At 40.0% G+C, this 19,657-nt stretch overlaps 5 protein-coding genes across 8 annotated transcripts; 4 read left to right on the forward strand and 1 right to left on the reverse strand.

Annotated features, from left to right (window-relative positions):
* Nucleotides 1-904: 904 nt before the first annotated feature.
* Nucleotides 905-5,047, forward strand: LOC147280660 (uncharacterized). The gene is made up of 4 exons (XM_086249333.1): nucleotides 905-1,138; nucleotides 1,578-3,520; nucleotides 3,629-3,744; nucleotides 4,596-5,047. The coding sequence occupies exons 2-4, from the start codon at nucleotides 1,579-1,581 to the stop codon at nucleotides 4,809-4,811; spliced, it is 2,274 nt and encodes a 757-aa protein (XP_086105459.1). The 5' UTR covers nucleotides 905-1,138; nucleotide 1,578; the 3' UTR covers nucleotides 4,812-5,047.
* Nucleotides 5,048-5,701: 654 nt separating this feature from the next.
* Nucleotides 5,702-7,533, forward strand: LOC147280661 (UDP-arabinopyranose mutase). 2 transcript variants are annotated; one of them, XM_086247250.1, is made up of 3 exons: nucleotides 5,702-6,013; nucleotides 7,163-7,303; nucleotides 7,392-7,531. In XM_086247250.1, exons 1-3 carry the CDS (start codon nucleotides 5,900-5,902, stop codon nucleotides 7,440-7,442), a joined length of 306 nt encoding a protein of 101 aa, XP_086103376.1. In that variant the 5' UTR covers nucleotides 5,702-5,899; the 3' UTR covers nucleotides 7,443-7,531. The 2 variants fall into 2 exon arrangements, with proteins under 2 accessions (XP_086103376.1, XP_086103377.1); XM_086247251.1 differs by having other exon boundaries at nucleotides 5,714-6,013; nucleotides 7,163-7,292; nucleotides 7,392-7,533.
* RGP5 (Alpha-1,4-glucan-protein synthase family protein) lies at nucleotides 7,527-8,746 on the forward strand. Its single transcript, XM_086247249.1, has one exon. The coding sequence runs from the start codon at nucleotides 7,527-7,529 to the stop codon at nucleotides 8,580-8,582; it is 1,056 nt and encodes a 351-aa protein (XP_086103375.1). The 3' UTR covers nucleotides 8,583-8,746.
* Nucleotides 8,747-9,942: 1,196 nt separating this feature from the next.
* LOC147280663 (Late embryogenesis abundant protein (LEA) family protein) lies at nucleotides 9,943-10,566 on the forward strand. Its single transcript, XM_086249275.1, has 3 exons — nucleotides 9,943-10,041; nucleotides 10,137-10,223; nucleotides 10,345-10,566. The coding sequence occupies exons 1-3, from the start codon at nucleotides 9,943-9,945 to the stop codon at nucleotides 10,564-10,566; spliced, it is 408 nt and encodes a 135-aa protein (XP_086105401.1).
* Nucleotides 10,567-11,366: 800 nt separating this feature from the next.
* Nucleotides 11,367-19,232, reverse strand: LOC147280664 (DExH-box ATP-dependent RNA helicase DExH12-like). Of its 3 annotated transcripts, none has more exons than XM_086246665.1 (5): nucleotides 19,105-19,232; nucleotides 18,916-19,003; nucleotides 15,815-18,790; nucleotides 14,984-15,373; nucleotides 11,367-14,794 (listed from the first exon to the last, which is right to left on the reverse strand). In XM_086246665.1, the coding sequence occupies exons 3-5, from the start codon at nucleotides 18,770-18,772 to the stop codon at nucleotides 11,603-11,605; spliced, it is 6,540 nt and encodes a 2,179-aa protein (XP_086102791.1). In that variant the 5' UTR covers nucleotides 18,773-18,790; nucleotides 18,916-19,003; nucleotides 19,105-19,232; the 3' UTR covers nucleotides 11,367-11,602. The 3 variants fall into 3 exon arrangements, with proteins under 3 accessions (XP_086102791.1, XP_086102792.1, XP_086102793.1); XM_086246666.1 differs by having other exon boundaries at nucleotides 18,916-18,999; nucleotides 19,105-19,177; XM_086246667.1 differs by lacking the exon at nucleotides 18,916-19,003 and having other exon boundaries at nucleotides 19,105-19,188.
* Nucleotides 19,233-19,657: the final 425 nt, after the last annotated feature.

The following is a 19,657-nucleotide window of genomic DNA, read 5'->3' on the forward strand; positions in this document are numbered from 1 at the left end:
CCCTTAATTTCAATTACTAATGATTCATAAGTTTGAAAACTGACCTCCCTCTACCCATTCTGGTTAATGGATTTTTCCAAATCGAATTGATTGCTCTTTAAAAATAAATAATTAACCTTATACCACATACGTTTGATATTGTTTATATATTTTGTAAATCTTCTTTTATTACGTTAATTGCTCAATTATGGACTAAATACTGCACAATATACATTCATGCCTTACCAATTAAAAGAAAATAATAACATTCATGCTTAATTAGAGTAATTAAGTTGAGCAATTTGTGTTAATGTATAATGTATTAAGTCCTTCGTCATTTTCATTTTGTGGGCTTCATGGGCATTAGCACCTAATTAGAAACTCTAAAAAATTCAAGCCAATCAATGGAGGGGAGACAGTACGTAGACTTTCTCCTAGAAAGCTAGCCAGCTTTTCAACATAATGGAAATAATAATTTCATATATTTCAAATATAATATTTGCACTTATTTATTCTATAATTAATGTGTTAATTTACAATGAATGAGTCTCACTATCAATGTTTGTTGGTGATGTAGTTCTCAAATATATCACACTTTGATATATCTATATATGACCTATTTTTTTTTTTTTTTTGGTATTCGAGGGTGTTCTAGTCTAATTTTTACATACTAGACTAATTCTTTGGACCGGTTACAGACAAACAATTCACGCCGAATTTAAGAAATTCATAAAAAATTTTGCTTCCCTGCCTGTCTCCGAGTGTCGGGAGGACTCGAACTCAGGTCATATATGACATACTTTGATATATCCATAGTCAGAGGCCCAGGTACAGGTGTTGTTGTTATGTGCAGCCACGTTGATATAGCCATCTGCATGCAGTAGCTAGTACTAGCCACTAGCAGATATAACATTACCCCTTATTAGCAAGCAACTGTCAATGCCTTCCTTCCAACGCGTGTCATCGATCAGTTTCAGAGGTTTGTGGTAATTATATAAAACCCTAGAGGCATGCATTGCAGCTTCCACTACAAACACATGTAGAGATGGAGAGAGAGTGTGTTTCTTTATGATTATCTCATTAATTAATTGATTACTGCTCCAAGATTTACCATGAGATCAACTCAAGTTAATTAGCAGTACTAGAGCCCCAAATTCAGGTAAACTTTAAGATTTCTTAGTTTGCTTAATTTCAGGATTCTCTTTAATTTACCTCTTAGAAAACAAACAGGAATTAAAGGTTTAAAGTTATGTCCGTTGAATTGAACTTCAACTTATCTCAGTTGCCCTTAATTAGTTTTTTTTTTGTCAATTCCGATTCTGTGTTTAATTTCATTTACTTTTCTGAGCATCTAATCAAAAGGCTGTGGTTTCCCTGTGATTACCTGCCATATTTGGTTTCAATTCTATTTTTCATTACTTGGGTTGATGTTTTGTTGCAAGCTTGCTAGACGTTGTCCTTCAATAGTTGGAAAGATTTTAAATTTTTTTGTTGAGCTTTGATTTTCAATTGGTTTCCAAGCAACATAGCAGTTTATCAGAATGGGTTTGAAATCCAAAATTCCAAATAACTTAGAATTAATTGGTTGCTATATATAGGATGGGAGACCCAAGTGGGGAGTACTGGGAGATTCAAGAAGACCCATCCCCCCAAGAGAACACTGGGAAGGTGAGGTGGATCTTGAACAAGGGATTGGGAATTGGAAAGAAAATTTTGGTGACTGGTGTTATCATCTCCTCTGCTCCATTGGTTCTTCCACCTCTTGTGGCATTGGTTCTTCTACCTCTTGTGGCATTGGTTCTTCTACCTCTTGTGGCCATTTCAGCAATTGGGTTTGCATGTTGGGTTCCTTCCGGGGTTGTCTTGGCAAGTTATGCTTGTTCTGAGAAGCTCATGAGTAAGTTGCTTCCTTATAGTACTACACCTCCTCTTAATTTGTTGGAACATGAAACAATATTAATGTCAAATAATGAAGAAGAGGAAGAAGAAGAAGAAGTAGAAGAGAAAAATGAGGAACAGTGGACATGGGTAGGTGGAAAGATTGATGATATCCAAAAGGAGGAAGGAGGGGATAGGGGGGATATACTAGAAGAAGGGGTGGAGATGACAATTGAATTTTTCGTGAAGGAAAATGATGAAATTGATGAGGAAGGAAAAGTCTTGGAGGGGGATGAGTATGGTGAAGAGGGTGTTGAGAAGAATGCACAAGATCAAGTGATTAAAGAAGTGGTTGACATTAATTATGTAGAAGGAAATGGATTTGAGGGGGATGTTGGTGAGTGTTTTGAGCTGGAGGAAAAGTTAATATTGGAGAACATTAACCATGGGGTGAAAACTGAAGGATTGAGTGAGAATTACAAGGTGCCAGATGAGAGTCCAGTCAGTGAGGTTTACGGATTGGTGTCGAATTTAATTGAGGGTGATGAAGAAATTGGAGTGACACCAATTGAAGTGACTACTGTAGTAATGGAGGAAAGCGGGGGTCAAGAAAGAGTAAGTGACTTCGCAGAAGAGGAATTGGTGAAAGAGACGAGGGGATTGCTAGAAAAGATTAGGGATGAATCCAATGCTGATAATGCTGTGGTTGTGGACATGCAGTATGTAGAAGAAATTGAAGAGGGTGAGGAGGAGATAGATAAACTAATTGGCGGGAATATTGAAGAGATGGAGAGACCAGCTGAAGATAACATTGCTGATGCTGATGTTGGATTGGGAAAACCTACTTGTACCATGGAATCTGGTTTTGAGGAAGTTCTGAAAGAAAGTGAAGAGACTCATGAAATGAAATATTTGAAAGATGCAAACACTATTTCTGAGGATGTGACTACCGTAGTAATGGAAGAAAGCAGTGGCCAAGAAGAGGACGAATTGGTGAAAAAGACAAGGGGATTGCTAGAAAAAATTAGGGATGCTGATAATGCAATGGAAATGGACAAGCAGCAAGTAGAGAAAGTTGAAGGAGGTAAGGAGGAGAGAGATCAACAAATTGGTGGGAATGCTGAAGAGATAGAGACACCAGTTGAAGATAAAATTGTCGATGCTGATGTTGGACTGCAAGAACCTGCTGGTACCACAGAAGCTGGGACAGAGGAAATTCCAAAAGAGAGTGAAGAGACTCATGAAATGAAATATGTGAAAGATGCAAACACTGTTTCTGAGGATGTGAAACCAACTGAAGAAATTGGAAGTGTATTGGAAAGCAAGAATGCTGACAACAACGTAGACGCGGAAAAGCCAATAGGGGAAACCAAGAATGTTAATAACTATTTAGTGACAGAAACGAGAATTAATTTGGTGGTTGGGAACGGGATCATGGAAGACAATCAAAAGCGTCTAATAAACAAAGAGTCAATAATGCAAGGAGGGGAAGCAGAGGATTATACCAACGAAGTAACTTTTCAGTTGATTAGAGAGAAGGAAAATGTGGTTGTCTCAAATGGAGATGCTAGAGAGATTGCTGATGAAAGCGGGATTAATTTGTTTGATGAGAAGAATGTATCTACTCAGCAACACTGGCATGCTGTTTATGAAGCTTCTGAAGGTAAAGTTCAAATATAATCATCACAGTAATGTCATATACTGTATTTTCTTTATTGAAAATGAATTTGTTCCCTGATCCAGTTATTCTAATATTTTGGAGAATATTCAGGTCATGTGGGTGGTGAGGGTACAGGTTTTGAAGAGCTCCCTGTTTCACGCAGTGCACATGAATCTACAAAATCTGGGATATCTTCTGGAAAGGACTTCACTATGCATTCCGATGGGGTAAGAGCTTGATTTATGTCTTTCTGAGATAAGTCATATCATATATAATTGGTTCATAAGTTAGTGAAGGAAAACAAATGTGGAAGTTCTGCGCCCTGGTGATAAGTGATGTATTGTGTTACTTTTGCATTGCTAAAACAAATGAATTATATATGCTCAAGAGGGAATATTTTCCTTGCAACCTTTGTATACAAAGGCTCCTTCACATCAACTGCTCACATGTTAGTCACATGACCAGTTACTATGAGAGGCCAATGTATATAGCAGTTGCATGGAAGATGTTACAATGCTCCTGATTATAATGTTTGATTTTAATACGGTTGTAGTGTGAGTTCTATCACAAGTTTAGAATGTCAAGACATTATATCAACACTATTTTGCCGCATGCTATAACCCAATGCAATTGACGGCTGAGAATAGGGAAACTTGCATGTCTTTTTCTGGATATTGAATTGTTGACCTCCCTTTAGAAGACAAAACTGGTGAATACTGCTGTGATCGATCATTGTGTTGAATAAGTGTCATCCCAATTGTCTCTCTCATCATCCACTTCTATTGATTGTAATGAAGGCTGAAACAGAGAAGCTATACAAATAAGTTGACTAGGATGCAGAGGCTGCTTTGATTCTCCTTAATGATTTTTGTTTTAAAGAATAGCTTCCTTGTGGAAGCATGTCAGGGAAACCTATTTTTGAGTCAGCCTCTTATTTCTGTAAAATGTATGTACCTATGCAGAAAGTCTAATGTTTGAAGACGGCACATCATACAAAGGAAAATTTATATTTATCTTTGCAAATTGGTTCTGTAACTTAGTGTGACTGATAGCTGAAATGAGTTTGCTGCATCTTCAGGTACTATACAATGAGGACAACATAAGGGAAAAGATTGATGCTATGCGAAGTATAGTAGGATATAAGGGCACACCCCATGCAACATGCATAGAGGAACTGAAGGCTCTTTACATCTTCACGGGTGTGGAACCTCCTGCATCATTCAATGACTCTCCTGATCTTGCACAAGTTAATGACAAACTTCGCTTTCTCATGTCTATAATTGGTCTTAAGTAGACTGAATTGATCAGGGCTTGTACTTGTAGATTCTCTATGTTGTCTCTTTGAATTACATGTCATGCTATAAGAGCATTAGTATAGTTACATTGCGTGTATTAGTTAGCATTTTCTATGAGGGAAGCTAGACAGATCCCAGTTTTTTTTTTTTTTTTTTTTTGCAAAGCGTTTGTAAGCTCCAAATATCAGACTACCCTTTTAGTGTGTTAATTTAAAGTTTGTGCTCCCACTCCCAAGTCCCAACAAGGCAACAAGGTAAGAGCTTGTATAGTTTCACATCATCTCTACCATCTGTTGAGAGCTGGAAAAGTGTTGCACTTCATATTGTTTGGCCCTACTTCTACCACTTGACCAAAAACTGTAGACTTGTAGAGTGTGGATAACAATGATGATGATCTCAATTCCCAATCCTCATTGCCATCTCTCCCAGTTGCTCATTTCTCCAATAAAGAAAGAAATTTGCCAACACCCAATTTTTTCTTCAAACTTAAGACTTAAATATTGTGATTCAGACCTCAGAGAAGGGTAGGGGACAGTTTTTTTTTTTGTTGGGTGAAAAGAAGGGGGCAGCTTTCATTTCAGCTGTGGTTGGCCATGGGCCCATGACTGGTTTTTAAATTTTTTAGTGAAATTATAAAGATGAAAACAATGATAGTGAAATTGAATTTTAGGTGTTGGGTGTAGTGACAAATCGGTTGGGTGCATTTGGCAACTCCCAAAACAAGTATAAGAAACCCAAACCAACCCAACCATAACTAGAGGTTTGGAAGCCCACTGGGTTTGGACTGGTTTGTAAACTTTTGTGTAATTTTCAGCTTAAAAAAAGAATGTCGGTTCAGAACGCATACGTGACAAGTGACGTGCGGACCAGGTGGCCAATGGCCTTGAGGCCCTATAGAGAGAGAGAGAGGCCTTGACCTTGAGACGGAGAAAACAGTCATAAATCTCGAAAAACAAAGTAACAAAAGGATCTGCTCTCTTGATCTTCTCTACAATCTGCAATCTTGGACAAACCACGTTGGACCAATTCTTGTATCTTGTTTTTAGAGAGTGATTTTTTGCGCATAAATATTTATATGAATGAGTGAATGAGAACTCCGCCTTCTCTGCTATCTCTCACAATTGACTCAGCCCTCCTCAACCTCTCCAGCATACCCGACCTCTCTCCTCTCCCTGACCATATCCTCCTCGATCTCTTCTTGGTATTCTCTGTCTTTCTCTATCTGTTGATTCAGCTACATGGGTTTGTATGCTTGTTTGTTCATTTAGTAAATTCTTTTTTACCTCAACAGTGCACTTTGGTTTGAGATGCGAAATGGGTTGCTTTATGTTTTTGGGGAAATGGGTAGGCTTACTTTGGTGAGATATGAAATGGGTTTGTCTTAAAATATTCATGTTAATCGATGGTGGTTGGATGTATGTGATTCAAAGGTACTTGATATGCTGATTCTCTTGATTAGAGGGTTTTTTTTTTTTTTTTTTGTTAAGCAGACAATGTGTCAAATTCTATCAAAAGATCTCTAGTTTTTTGGATTTTGGGTTTGATTCATATTAGGTGGATATTGGGAAGTGGAAACTGGACCAACCGGTGTAATGGATTTTCTCTAAAGTAACATATGTTGTCATCCTGCAAATGTTTCCTGAATGATCCTTGAAAAGATTTCATTATCCCTCTTCATCTGTCTTTATGGTAATTAATCTGGATAATGCCTTTCTTAAAAGTTGAGAATTTTCTCAGGAAATCTGTTTTCCTGAATCTTGATATCATTTCAACTTGAATATTTCCAGTGCTTATATTGGATCAGTTCATTGTCTGGGTCCACGTGGGTCACTCATGGGACCTATGATCAAGATTTTTGTAATTCCAGCAATATATTGTGAAAGATATGTTCCCCTTGATCATTCATGGCGGATGTTATTTAGCACAGTGAAAAAGACATGCCCTCCCCCTCCCCCAGCCCCCAAACCGATCCCCGTCCCTCTTCTGAAAGATCAGCAAGGTTTTCTTTTTTTGGTTTCTTTTTGTTATAGAGCCCAAATTTTGGGTAGGGATATGCTCTTACGATGCATCTTTGTGCTTGATGAGCATTGTATTAAAATTTAGCTGGAGTTGACAAATAGCATTCTGTAACAAATCGAAAGAAGACTAAAATATAGTTTGATGCTGTAGTCTTTGTTTACTTCTGGCTTCTTTGCTGCTATATGGTGTCTTAGAACATTGTAAATTTGCCGCTATAACTTGATCATTTTTCCTTTCTATAGGTTTCTATGTGCCCCTTTACTTTCATCCATGATTGAATATGTATTTGGTATAAATCAACATCCTATGGTAACACTCATTTTCATGACAGAAAACTTTGAGAGCTGGAAAGCTAAATGAGAAAGTCTTGAAACTGTTCATAGCAACTGGCAAGGATGAAGTCCTTTCACTAATCCAGGCACTTAATATCCGGCAGACCCTCACCCCTGTCCTTCCTACCAGTAAGTTATATGTGAGAAAATTCCACTTTGCTGCCTTTTCTATTACATTTGAACTGATTTTGGTGCAGTTCACTTCTGACAGCCAAGTATCTCTTGCAGGATGTTCTGAAAAGTTTTGAGATTGGGTGTAATTGTGTGAGCACACTGTAGAACATTTTGAAGACAAAGATCAACTAACTAAAGAAATCCAAGCATTTTATTTTTGTTTATTGTTCTCTCAAGGCCTGTTTGAAGATGTCTAACATAAATATCAAGGATAGAGAGGTTGACATCGTGATTGCAGCAATCAACTCGGACCTGACACCATTTATGAATGAATGGAAACCAATATTCTCCCAGTTCCACCTGATTATTGTCAAAGACCCTGATATGGATGGGGAACTCCAGATTGCAGAAGGATTTAATGTGGATGTCTTTACCAAGTCTGACATTGACCGAGTGGTGGGTTCTTCCAGCTCCGTTCGCTTCTCTGGTTACTCATGCAGGTATTTTGGTTATCTAGTATCACGGAAAAAATATATTATCTCAATTGATGATGACTGCGTCCCGGCTAGGGACAACAATGGCGATTTGGTAGATGTCGTGGCACAGCATATTGCCAACCTTAAAACTCCAGCAACCCCTTTCTTTTTTAACACACTATATGATCCTTACCGGAAGGGAGCAGATTTTGTTCGTGGTTACCCATTTAGCCTGAGGAGTGGGGTTACATGTGTGCTATCATGTGGACTGTGGCTCAATTTGGCAGACTATGATGCACCAACGCAGGCCCTCAAGCCAGGGCAGAGGAATTCTCGATATGTGGATGCTGTAATGACTGTTCCAGCAAGAGCTTTAATGCCTGTAAGTGGAATCAACATTGCTTTTGATCGTGAGGTTGTGGGGCCAGCTTTGTTCCCGGCTTTGAAGTTGTCAGGGGAAGGAAAGTTGAGGTGGGAGACAGTGGAAGATATATGGTGCGGAATGTGTGTAAAGGTTATATGTGATCACCTGGGACTTGGTGTAAAAAGTGGGATACCTTACGTATGGAGAAAGGAAAGAGGTGATGCCATTGAAAGCTTGAAGAAAGAGTGGGAGGGGGTGAAGCTGATGGAGGAAGTGTTACCTTTCTTTCAGTCTGTTAGGTTACCGCGATCAGCAGTTACAGCAGATGACTGTGTTGTCGATATGGCAAAGACAGTGAAGGAGCAGCTAGGAAAGGTGGATCCTATGTTTGCTCGTGCAGCTGATGCCATGACAGAGTGGCTGAAGCTCTGGAAGTCGGTGGGGTCCAGCTCACCTGGAGCTTAATGGTTTAATATTGAACCGGCATTTCCTGTTTTGTTTTAACAGTACCGCTATAATTTAAAATTTTATATATTTCTAATGTTCAACCATCCTATATCACTAACTGATATGATGAAATTACTTTCTTATATGGGATTGGAAATAATTGATGCCATGTTGGTTGTTTTCATGGAGATGTATTTATAATTTGGTATTTTTGTTTTTATTCATTTTGAGGAAGCCCTGCAATTTAATTTTGTTGGCAATGTAACTTCCAAGTTCCAAGTGATATTAATGCCTTTGAAAAATCAATGGAGAACCCACTGTTCTTACTGTGGAATTAGTGCAGGTTTACTCTCCGTATCTAAATTAGCAAAAAGCTTTGTTAAAAATGATAAAATATTAATAGTGTGGACAGAGTTGTTTGGAATTGAATTTACATGCTACTTCGACTCCCTCCAATAAAAAAAATTTATATGATACCATTTTTATTTTATTTAAAGCATTGAGTCATTTGTATTACCATCCACCCGTAACTAACAAAATTCGCAGTCAATAACGTTATTTTCTGTTAATTAAAGCTTTTGAAGGCTGTGGAACCACGATGAGTTGAATCTCAAAATGAAGTAATACAACCAAAGAGGCAAGAACGAAGCGAAAGGCTAAAGAAACAATAAATTTGTAGATTTTTGGAGGCATAAAATTCAATGCTTAAGAATCATTGATCCCACTTCTGATTTCATTAGTCGTTGCAGAATGTAGACAGTGAGTGTCTCAAGACGTTCAACCATATTATTTGTGAATGATTGCGTTGGTGCGTGGCCCATAATCTCACAAAGAATATACATGAATCTTTACCGAGGAAAATTTTTAGATTCAACCGGTAAATGTTATGGTACCGAAAAAGAATGCATGATTTAAGAAAAGAGAGAACTAGTAACAATCAGTTGCATGTATCAGCATGAAAGATTTTTAATAACAAAATTTTGGGTTTAATATTAATATTGTACCATTAGTTACTACATAGAACTTTGTCCATTAATTGCGTGGATCAACTAAATTCCAACATCCATGGGAATTGGGATCACTTGGTGTGAAGGATTTTAAGATCTGAACTAAGTCAGACTGTGACAACTGACAACCCCAATATTGCTAACTGCATGTCCTAGAATAATGGGTCCTAGTGACCTTAAGGACAGTTAATTTTCTAACCAATCATCTGCGGAAAATACTCTCCATGCACAACATAAAAGAACCCCATTTGTGTTCTCTTGGTTCTTTATATACTCAGCTTCTAACAAAATCTTCTTTCAATAGAGAAAGCCAAGCTATAAAGTAGAGAATTAAGAAGCAAAATAGAGAAAGGAACTATATAGCTAGAGAGATGGCAAGATTAACCCTATTTACCAGCTTCTCCAAATTTTCCCATGTTGGAGCTTCAACTCCTAGGATATTTCTGGTCACATCCCCAAGATATATTCAAGTAATTTTGTGTTTATGGTTGTATCTGTTGGATTTGAATCGTTTCATTAAAGAACATGCATATATGCAATGTAATTTGGTTCATCACATTGACAGGCAAGTACTTCACAGCAAGACGCGGTGTCAACAGCCAAAGACGCACTTAAACAAGGAGCAAATGAAACCCAGAAGACTGGTGAACATGTAATTAACCACACACACACACACACACTTATCTATACTATAAGTGATTAGTGACCTGCTTACCTTGCAGGTACTCATATGTTTATAGGTGATTGATAATTCATGTGAATGAGTATTGTAGGTAACGCAGAAGGCCAAAGATATAGCCGGGCAGGTATCTGCAACAGCACAAGATGTGACTGAGAAAGCAAAGCAGACAGTGCAAGATGCATGGGACTCAGCTAAGGACACTGCCCAAAAGGCCGCAGGCAATGTAATGGGCAAGGCCGACGAAACAAAAGAGTTCGTCAAAGAAAATGCAGATCAAGTGAAGAAAAGCATGAATACCAAGAACAAGAACTGATCGTCATTTGTCCTGTTCCTAATTCCTTGTATTTCTGTTCTAAAAATGTGGTTTTATTTCGCGTTTCATATATATGTTGTTGGGATATATTACTGTTTCTTTCACTACAAGAAAGTGTTTAGTTTGTTTGTTGCATGATGTGATGTATAAGGGTGTAAAAGGAAATTCTACTTCCAAGTGTCAATAAATCATTCCTTATGATCTGTTAAAATAGTTGTGAACTGCTGTGAAGTGATTTGAGTTCTTTTCTTTGTGAATGCCTGAATGGGTTAAGTTCCACGAGAAGCCAAAGACTAGGCACAAATGGAAAGAGGAGGGAACAGACATGATCAAAAGGGCAGCAACATTTGTAAAGCGAATTTAGATGTTTGGTGCAGGTTGCACCTTAATTTAATTGCATGCTTGATGCCAGTGAAAAACTACTACAAAGTACAAAGTCGAACATGCATACTTTCACAGGAATACAAGTCATTACAGTTGCTGTAGACATTCACAAGGTATTATAGAGGCAAACCTCCACCATAATAAAAAGATAAATGTCTTCTAAATTGTCTATGCAAGGTAAGCAACCTTGAGCCTATCACCCAAACCCTTGGCCATGAGATGACCAGAGCCATGAGACATTGACCTGGGCCAACTACTTATATGATTAATCATACAGAATACATATATTTAGCCAAATCCGTACTACCATAAGTCTCCATTATATCCAAAGCAGTATTTTTTGTTCATCAATAAGCCCCCAGATTAGACTCGCGAAACCAAGCTCCTCAAAATATAAGAAATCAGACATCACGCCAAGAACATTAGAATTCGCCATAAAAGTAGTATTTCAGAGAACCAAAAGTTAATTAACAAGAGTGGATAGGTTTCAGACAAAACTTGTAATATTAAGCTACATTCCAATTTCTTTGAAGCATGCAAATCATCATCAGCTAGTACAGTAATGCATCACATGGAACATAGTAGTCATGATTAAAGAAACAGCGGGAATTAAAGTTAGAACAGAAGCAAAATATTCGGCAGAATAAACTTTTCATTCTCTCCCACCGTCTTCATCTGGCCCTGCTGCTTCTTTAATATCAACATTGATGGGATATTCCTGATCACATCCCAAATATGAATCACACATGAAATAAAGGGTATATGACTTCTTTCCGGCTTCTGCAGGAGCAGCAAATTCAAGTTTGACCTTTGACTTCCTTTGCAGGGAAACTCTCTTGATGGCAAGCAGTGAGTTGGTCTTGGTATCACCAACAACAAGCCACCACCCCTCTTCTTTGGCCTTGGGATACCTCAGAGCCTCAACAGGGCCCACCTCTGTCCTCCCCTCAAGGTCACGCTCAAGAGTAACTTGCAGAGTGATATCTTCCCCGGCTCTTAAATCCTCACTCTCCAGCACCTCATATGTCAAATCAATGTTGGGAAACCGGTTGCAAAATCGTGCAATATCCAGTAACTGTGCATCTGACATCTGAAGTAGCTCACGCCTCTCATCATCTTCCATCTCCACCAAATCAAATACCGTCTCTAAACTCTTTCCAGGATTTTCCTGGCATCTCTTTGCTAACTCCTTTGTGAAGTGAGGAAGCTGTAGAAGCATTGAGTCACGCTCCCACATTCCCTGAGTCACCATCTGGCTGACTTCCATTGCTAGCAGAGCAAGGCTTAGCCATCCATTGCTGGAAATGACATCAACCATTGCCTGAAGCAACCTACTTGCAGAAAGGAGCACCTCTCGCTGGTCCAATGCTAGATTCCCACCCACAGGCTGCCTTGAGAAGTGGGCCTGAAGCAGAGCATTTGCTTTAACATGGGGATCTGTGCATTTGGGATTCTCAAAGGAAAACCTCTGGTGGTTAATTAACCTTCGAACCACCTCTTCCTCCCCAGGTCGTATAGGAAGTTGTGAATACTCTGAAGCATGAGTTAGAATCTCAAGAAGGCCCTTCATCTTTGTTTTGGAAGTTATGGAAGAACTGAAACGCTCTATGGTGGTATAACTGATGTAATAATATGAAGCTATCATTCCCAGATTCAAAGAAGAAAGGTCCACGTCATCCTCAATAGCAACACACTTGCTTGCTTCTAAGTCAGTCAGTGTATTTTCAACAAGCTCTGAGAGGTGATCAGAAAGATGCCGCTGAGTAACTCCCTGAAGATTATAGTAGTTGGGATTTTGTGTGAGCCTCCTGTACAAGAAGGTCCATGTAAGGTAATCAACAGCATCTTGCTTGTTCTCAATAATTTGAGCAACAACTTCTGCGTTTAGATTGTCATGCAGATAATGGTGCAGATGACTTTCAACAGGGAATGCTTCGTACAAGAACTTCTTGTAGTATTCTTTACGAGGCGCATGGCAGAGGATGACACATTTCCCAGAATTATCTAGCAGAGGACGACTGGCATGACCCATCATCTGCAACAGATCAGTAACAGGGTAATCAGTGTGAACATTTTCCCGGCCATCATAATACTGGGTTCCCATCACAACCACCAAATGGGCTGATAATGGCACTCCCCAACACATTGAACTGCTCATGACACACACTTGAATCCACCCAGCTTCAAAAAGCTGTGACACAACTTCTTGATCCAAACTGGTTAAGCCTTCATGCAAGTAGCCCACTCCATGGCGCAAAGTACCTCTCAAAATTTCATCACTAAGTCTTTCAATGAAAGGCTCTATTTCTTCTACAGACCGCAATAAAAATGGTGGTGTCTCAGCACCGTCTGCATTTGAGTAAGTCATCAGATCCACAGCAGTTAGTCGGACATGTTTCCTTGTAGGAACATACACAAGAGCTGGTTTCCCATTCTTAGCATGTTGGACAATTGCAGTGTATGTTGGTTTTGCCATCGCTTGCATTCTCGCTTCAAAATTAGCTAAATCCACCCCCTGAATGTGTATTTCCAGAGGCACTGGGCGCACACCAGGTGGAAAATTGAAAAGGCCATGAGAGGTAGCCCCAATCCATTCTCCAAGATCCTTTGCATTGGCAAGAGACGTTGACAGAGCCACAATACGAATCTTGTTGTCAGATTGACTGGCTATATATCTCATCCGAGAGACTATTACCTCCAAGATGGGACCACCCTGACCACCAATCAAGTGGAGTTCATCTATAATAAAAAGACTAACCTGTTGAACATGCTTCCTCTGTTTCCAGCGGCGGGATAAAGCATCCCATTTCTCTGGAGTGCTGATGATAATCTGACCTTTCTCAAGCAGTTTCAAATCTGTGGCTGTTTCCCCAGTTAGTTCAACAACACGTAGTTTGAGACCCTTTCCAAACTTCTTCTCCCAGTCACGATAACGTTCCTTAGCAAGAGCTTCAATGGGTGCAATATAGACAACACGCATGACGTTATCAGAACCCTTTTGATGGTTCCTCAATACAGCAAACTCTGCACAAATGGTCTTCCCACTCCCAGTTGGTGCAGCAACTAAGACATTGTCATCTGAATTATACAAAACAGTGAAGACCTGAGTCTGGACAGGATTAAAATGCTTAAACTCTTGATACAGAGCTTCATACAATGGATTCCTTAATGCAGTCACAGGAAGTGGTTGCAAGTCCAATAACTCTGTCGGTGGAGGATACTTTTCAGGTAGGATGAGGTGTCTGAAAGAAACAGGTAAAACAGTCTGTGCCCCAAGCCACCTATCCGACACAACCCGGATATAGTATTGAGGCGGAAGTGGTTCATAAATTGGCACTGTAAAGTTCAAAGTATGATCCTCATCAATATACTGCTTCTTCAGTAGAAAATATTCATGATGAAGAATATACTCACCATCATTATCCTCTACTATTACCCAAAACGGCTCCACATATCCATGAATTTTGTCCTCCCATTGGAAGTCTGGTGTTATGGTGAGCTCAACTCTCAGTACAGTGCGAGTAATTGGCTGCACATGGGCTGCAAGGTTTAATTTGGGGAACTGGTGGATGAACTTATGAAGTGTTCTTCCATGCTTTGGCGCACGGATAAGCTCCCCCAGCTCCTGTGAAGAGAGGTCATAATATCTTTCCCAGGCCAAATCCTTCTTCTCCAACTTCATCAAGATATCATTTGATATTCCATTGAATTGGCGAAGGGGTGTTTGTACACTCCACATCCTCTTGTTAATCATTTTACATAAATTCAAAGCCTTTTCTGCTAGTTGGGCCCATCCTCGTTTCAACACAATCTCAAAAAGAGCTCGTAGAAGACGCCCGGCACTCTGACCAAGTAGGGGAAAAGAGAAACAAATGAATAAAGGCAAAGAAAAGAAAATGTAACCAATTGAAGTGATATATATGCAGAAAATTAACAATGCAACAAAGTCAATACATATAGTGCAGGCTGCAGTGTTATCTCAACTGTAACTCAAATAACAAAGAACGGAAAGAGAGACGATACTAAAACAAACCTGTGTAATGTAAACCATATCAGATGTCAATGAAAGCCCTTCAAGTTTCAGCTGTGAAATATATGCTTGCAACAAAACATTAATCTTAGCACTGGGCTCTTCAAGGCTTTCCTTGACCGGAATGGGAACGCGATCCAAAAGCTTCGCTAGTTCTATCTTTTCATCCTGCCGCACAGTCACGTATTTAAATTCTTCACTGAGTGAGAACAATCGACAAAGCTCAATGTCTCCCATTGTTGGCTTCAAGTGCTCATTATATGTGGATATTGTTCCATGAGTTATATAGTAATAACTCGCAATGCGACCCAAGTCTGTAACCTGGAAATATCCACTTTTTCTATCATACTTAATCAAATTGTTCTTGTCCAAGATGGTTGCAGCAGAATGGATCTGCACAAAGAGGTTAAATATAACATGAGACATCCATGATATAGACCATAGGAATACAAATAAACACTGCCAAAGTGCCACATCAAGGATAAGAACAGCATGGAGAAAGAACTAAATGAGTCAGTTAGCTAAAGGGAACCAGATACAAAACCAGCAAGAACCCAAATAAATCAACTTCTAACAAGATTGAATTGAAGATAACAAGCAATAAACATGACGAAGAAAAAATATATGAGGGACCAAAAACCATCCAAATGGTCAACCCACACAGACTCAAATACCATTAATAGAATGGGACAAAACAAATTCCTATGGCCAATTATTGTCATGTGCAATTAAGACACTGATTATATACTATTTTTACTAATGTGGCTAAAACAATGAAAATGACAAACAAGGATGGGTTCAGCAAAAAAAAAGTTAAAGTGGAGTGATGCATACCAAATCAGCTCGTCTCTCCTCCAAGGTAATATCTCTTTTGAGAACATCAGCTTCCAATCCATAGAGTGTAGGATTACGTAACATGCGAACATACAAATAAGTGTATCCTAACCAATTACATGCTTCTCTAGCATTTTGAACAGTTCCAAGAACGATTTCAGCATTCAATTGATCAGCCAATTTGGACACAAATTGACTTTCAATGGGAAGTTGTTGGTTCATCAAAGAAAGATAGTATTGTAGTTCATTGTGGCCAGTAATGATTATCCCTTCTCCATATGAATCATATTGAGGTCTTCCTGCACGACCCAGCATCTGCATAACATCAAGAGGACTTAGTTCAGTCCATGCTCCCTTTTCTGGATCATATATCTGGGTCCCTTTGATTATGACAGTGTGAGCTGGCAGATTCACACCCCAAGCAAGTGTTGCAGTGGAAACCAAAACTTGTACATGCCCATCAGCAAAGAGATCCTCAACCAGCTGGCGGTCAGCCCTGGTTAACCCAGCATGATGAATAGCAAAACCATATGGAAGAAGATCTTTGATATCATTGCTCTTGACCAAATCTGTATGAGTTTGAAGAATCTCACGGCTGGCACTGTCTTCTTTCAGAAATCTACCAACAGTGTCCTTAGCAAGTGCAGTATCTCGTATAGCACGAGCTGTTTTGGCTGTTTCTTTCCTTGAGTGGACAAAAATAAGAACTTGATGTTTTCCAGCTACAGCCATCACCTTTTCATAGCAGAGATCATTCATCAATTGAAACCTCTGCAATGGCTTCCTCACCATGATTCCGATATACTGCTGAGAAAGAGGGACAGGTCTGTAACTATTGTCAAAATGAAACAGTCCTTTCTTAAGATCAACACGCAAAAATAATGCCACATCTTCATAGTTCGGCAGTGTAGCAGATAATCCCACCAACCGGATATGATCTTTAGTGGTTTCAATCTGCCTAACAGTTCTAGCAACAATACTTTCCAAAACAGGACCTCTATTATCATGAAGAAGATGAATTTCATCAATGATAAGAAGTTTGACAAGCTGCGTATAGGTACGATCTCCTGACTTCCTGGTAATGATATCCCACTTCTCCGGAGTTGTGACTATAATTTGAGTCTCTTCAATCTGTTGGCGAGTCAGTGACTGGTCACCACTTAACTCCCTCACCGTCACACCGTAGTGCTGCAAACGATTAGACAAGTTTCCAACAACTTCAGCAACAAGAGCTTTCATAGGAGCAACATATACAATCTTATAATTACTGTGGTTTATGGAACCATCCTCCTTATTCATGTTGAGTGCAAACTGCTGAAGTATAGTGAGCACTGCAACATTAGTTTTCCCTGCCCCAGTGGGAGCACATAAGAGAATATTGTCCGCTTTAAAAAGAGCAGTCTCATAGACTCTACTTTGTACCCTGTTTAACTGGGTCATTCCTCTGAAAGCTGGTTGAGCCCAGTCTGGCATGGCAGATATTTTTACAAGTTTCTCATCAGGATCAAATGGTTTAGGCTTCAATGCTGGCACATGGATTTCTTCATATCCCTTGCTGGGATGTCTGTAAGACCCATCTGGAAGCACACACTTCTTTGACACCAAGAGCCTACTTTGTTCTTGTGCAAGGCTGTCAAGATCAAGCAGCTGAGCCTGGCCCTTCAACCAACCACTGTCAGCATCTCTATCAACAAGCCCCCTCCTAGCCCTGTCCCCATCTCCACCACTCTCATCCTTCAACCTGCGAGCCTCTTCTCTAATACTCTTCTCCAAGTTCTTTTGCCTCTCCTTTGCACTAGCCCTTGTGGCATGCAACTGCTCAACAATTGCAGCCAAATCTGGACCAAAGCGCAACATTTCCTCCTCAATATTCTTCCTCTCATCTTGGTCTTCAGCTCTTGCCAAACGGGTGCACCAGACAATCTTCAGCCGGTTTCGCAACAAAAACTTAATAAGGCTGAATTTGTCAAACTGAAGGTGCACCAAAAGCTTGGTTTCAACTTCCCTGTCATCACCTTCAGCAAGTATCTTGAGCACCTCTGCAGCAAGCTTCTGGCATTGTTGTGGATCAATCTGTTTCTCATAAGCTTCAGATATCTTCCTTTGAAGCCAGTAAGCATCAATGTCCTGAACATTAAGGCTCATACCCTCATTTGCTTCCTGCATTTCATCATCATCAATCCCACCACCCATTTGCATCCCAGACTCATTTGGTTCGGCCACATCATCCTCGTCTTCTTCCTCATCCTCCTGGACCATATCAAGATCGCTCTCGTCCTCCTCGTCCTCATTCTCTTCAAACTCAACTGCAACGCCCACATCATCATCTAGTGCCTCATCACCATTAGCCACAGTAGAACCACCAGCATCACCCCCATCTTGGAAGTCGGTTATCAACCTCCCAATCGCAACCAAATCATCAAACACCTTGTTGGGAATAGGGTTCAACAACTTCTCGATCTCCTTTTTCTTGTCAGGGTTCTTAAAGGTCTCGTTCTTAAGGACAGCCAAAATCTCATCGGCAGCACCACTGACTATGCTCAGAGGCTGGCCACCCAACTGTGTCTGAATGACGCTAAGCATTGCCTCGTAGGCAGCCCGGGTTTCCTTGGTCTTAGGCTGGTATACACCTTCCTCGGTGGCAGTGAGGACGCTCTCTTCGCGAAGGCGGCGCTTCTTAGTTTGGCGCATGGGGGCAGGTTCAGCATTGGGGTCGCGCTCTTTCTTCTTCTTAGACTTCTTAAGCTTGTCATCGAGCTCAGGGGGTCTTCCCCTGTAAGCCCTGTCACCAAAGCTTTTAGGGTCAATCTTGCCCCAGAGGGATTCAGGCTCGCCGGTGGGCTCGTGCGTGTCACGTGGGCGAGAGTCGGTGGTGAGGACCAGACTAGAATTCGCCCGATACTCGTACTGTTTGAATCGGGCGTGCGCCTCCGCACCACCGCCCAAGTGTTGCGCCATTATGAGATCTCAAAAACCCTAATACGAGAAAAACAAACAGGTGAGTCTAGGGTTTTAGTACAAACTTGATTTTTTATGCATTGTTAAAGAAAGAGAACAAATGGCAACAGTAAATCGACGGAATTGGAAAATGGGAAACGGACCAAATACTAGGAATTCGTCTACTGAAATTGAGCAAAGTGAAGGCTCATGTGTCGGTGATTCACGGTTGAGCCCAAACAGAAACCCTAGCTAAAAAAAACAACAAAGAAACTGATAAGGATAAAGCACACAGAGAAACCCTAGGGCCTAGCTAAAAGAACAAAGAAATTGACAAGGATAAAGGCACTCACAGTGACTACTCCTTATATCGCTCGCCGATTCCAATACCGCCTTTGGCAATAGTGGCCGCCAAAGTATTGCTATCAAAATATAGTCTCAAGTCTGAAGTCTGAACCGACCTTACAGTTTCTGATGTTTTTGTTACTTCTCCAATTTGTTCGAACTTCGAACTTGATTATTTTCCACTTGAATCTCTTGGGCTTGAGTTTTATTGGATTGCAACACTTACTCAATTACCCATTTGCATCTGGAGGATTCATGTTGGGTTTCCAGGCCCAATACAATTTCTTGTAGTTTTTTGTTTGAGTGAGAAGGCTATGCAGACCACCCTTAGTTGTTGAGTTGATCACCCTAACATATTTTGTCTAATTTTTTTCTTATTTTACCCTTTATTGCAAAAACATGATGAAATCACCCAGATTCATTCGGTGGTCATCTACCGAAATATCCAACAATATTCAGCAGATAAGTGTCGAATAAATACAAATATTTCGACAGATAACTGTCGAATGCCTTTTTCATTTACATTCGGTAGTTATCCACCGAATAATCCACCAATGTTCA

Source organism: Dryas octopetala, chromosome 6, assembly GCF_963921425.1.
Source record: "Dryas octopetala chromosome 6, drDryOcto1.1, whole genome shotgun sequence".
NCBI classification, from domain to species: Eukaryota; Viridiplantae; Streptophyta; class Magnoliopsida; order Rosales; family Rosaceae; genus Dryas; species Dryas octopetala.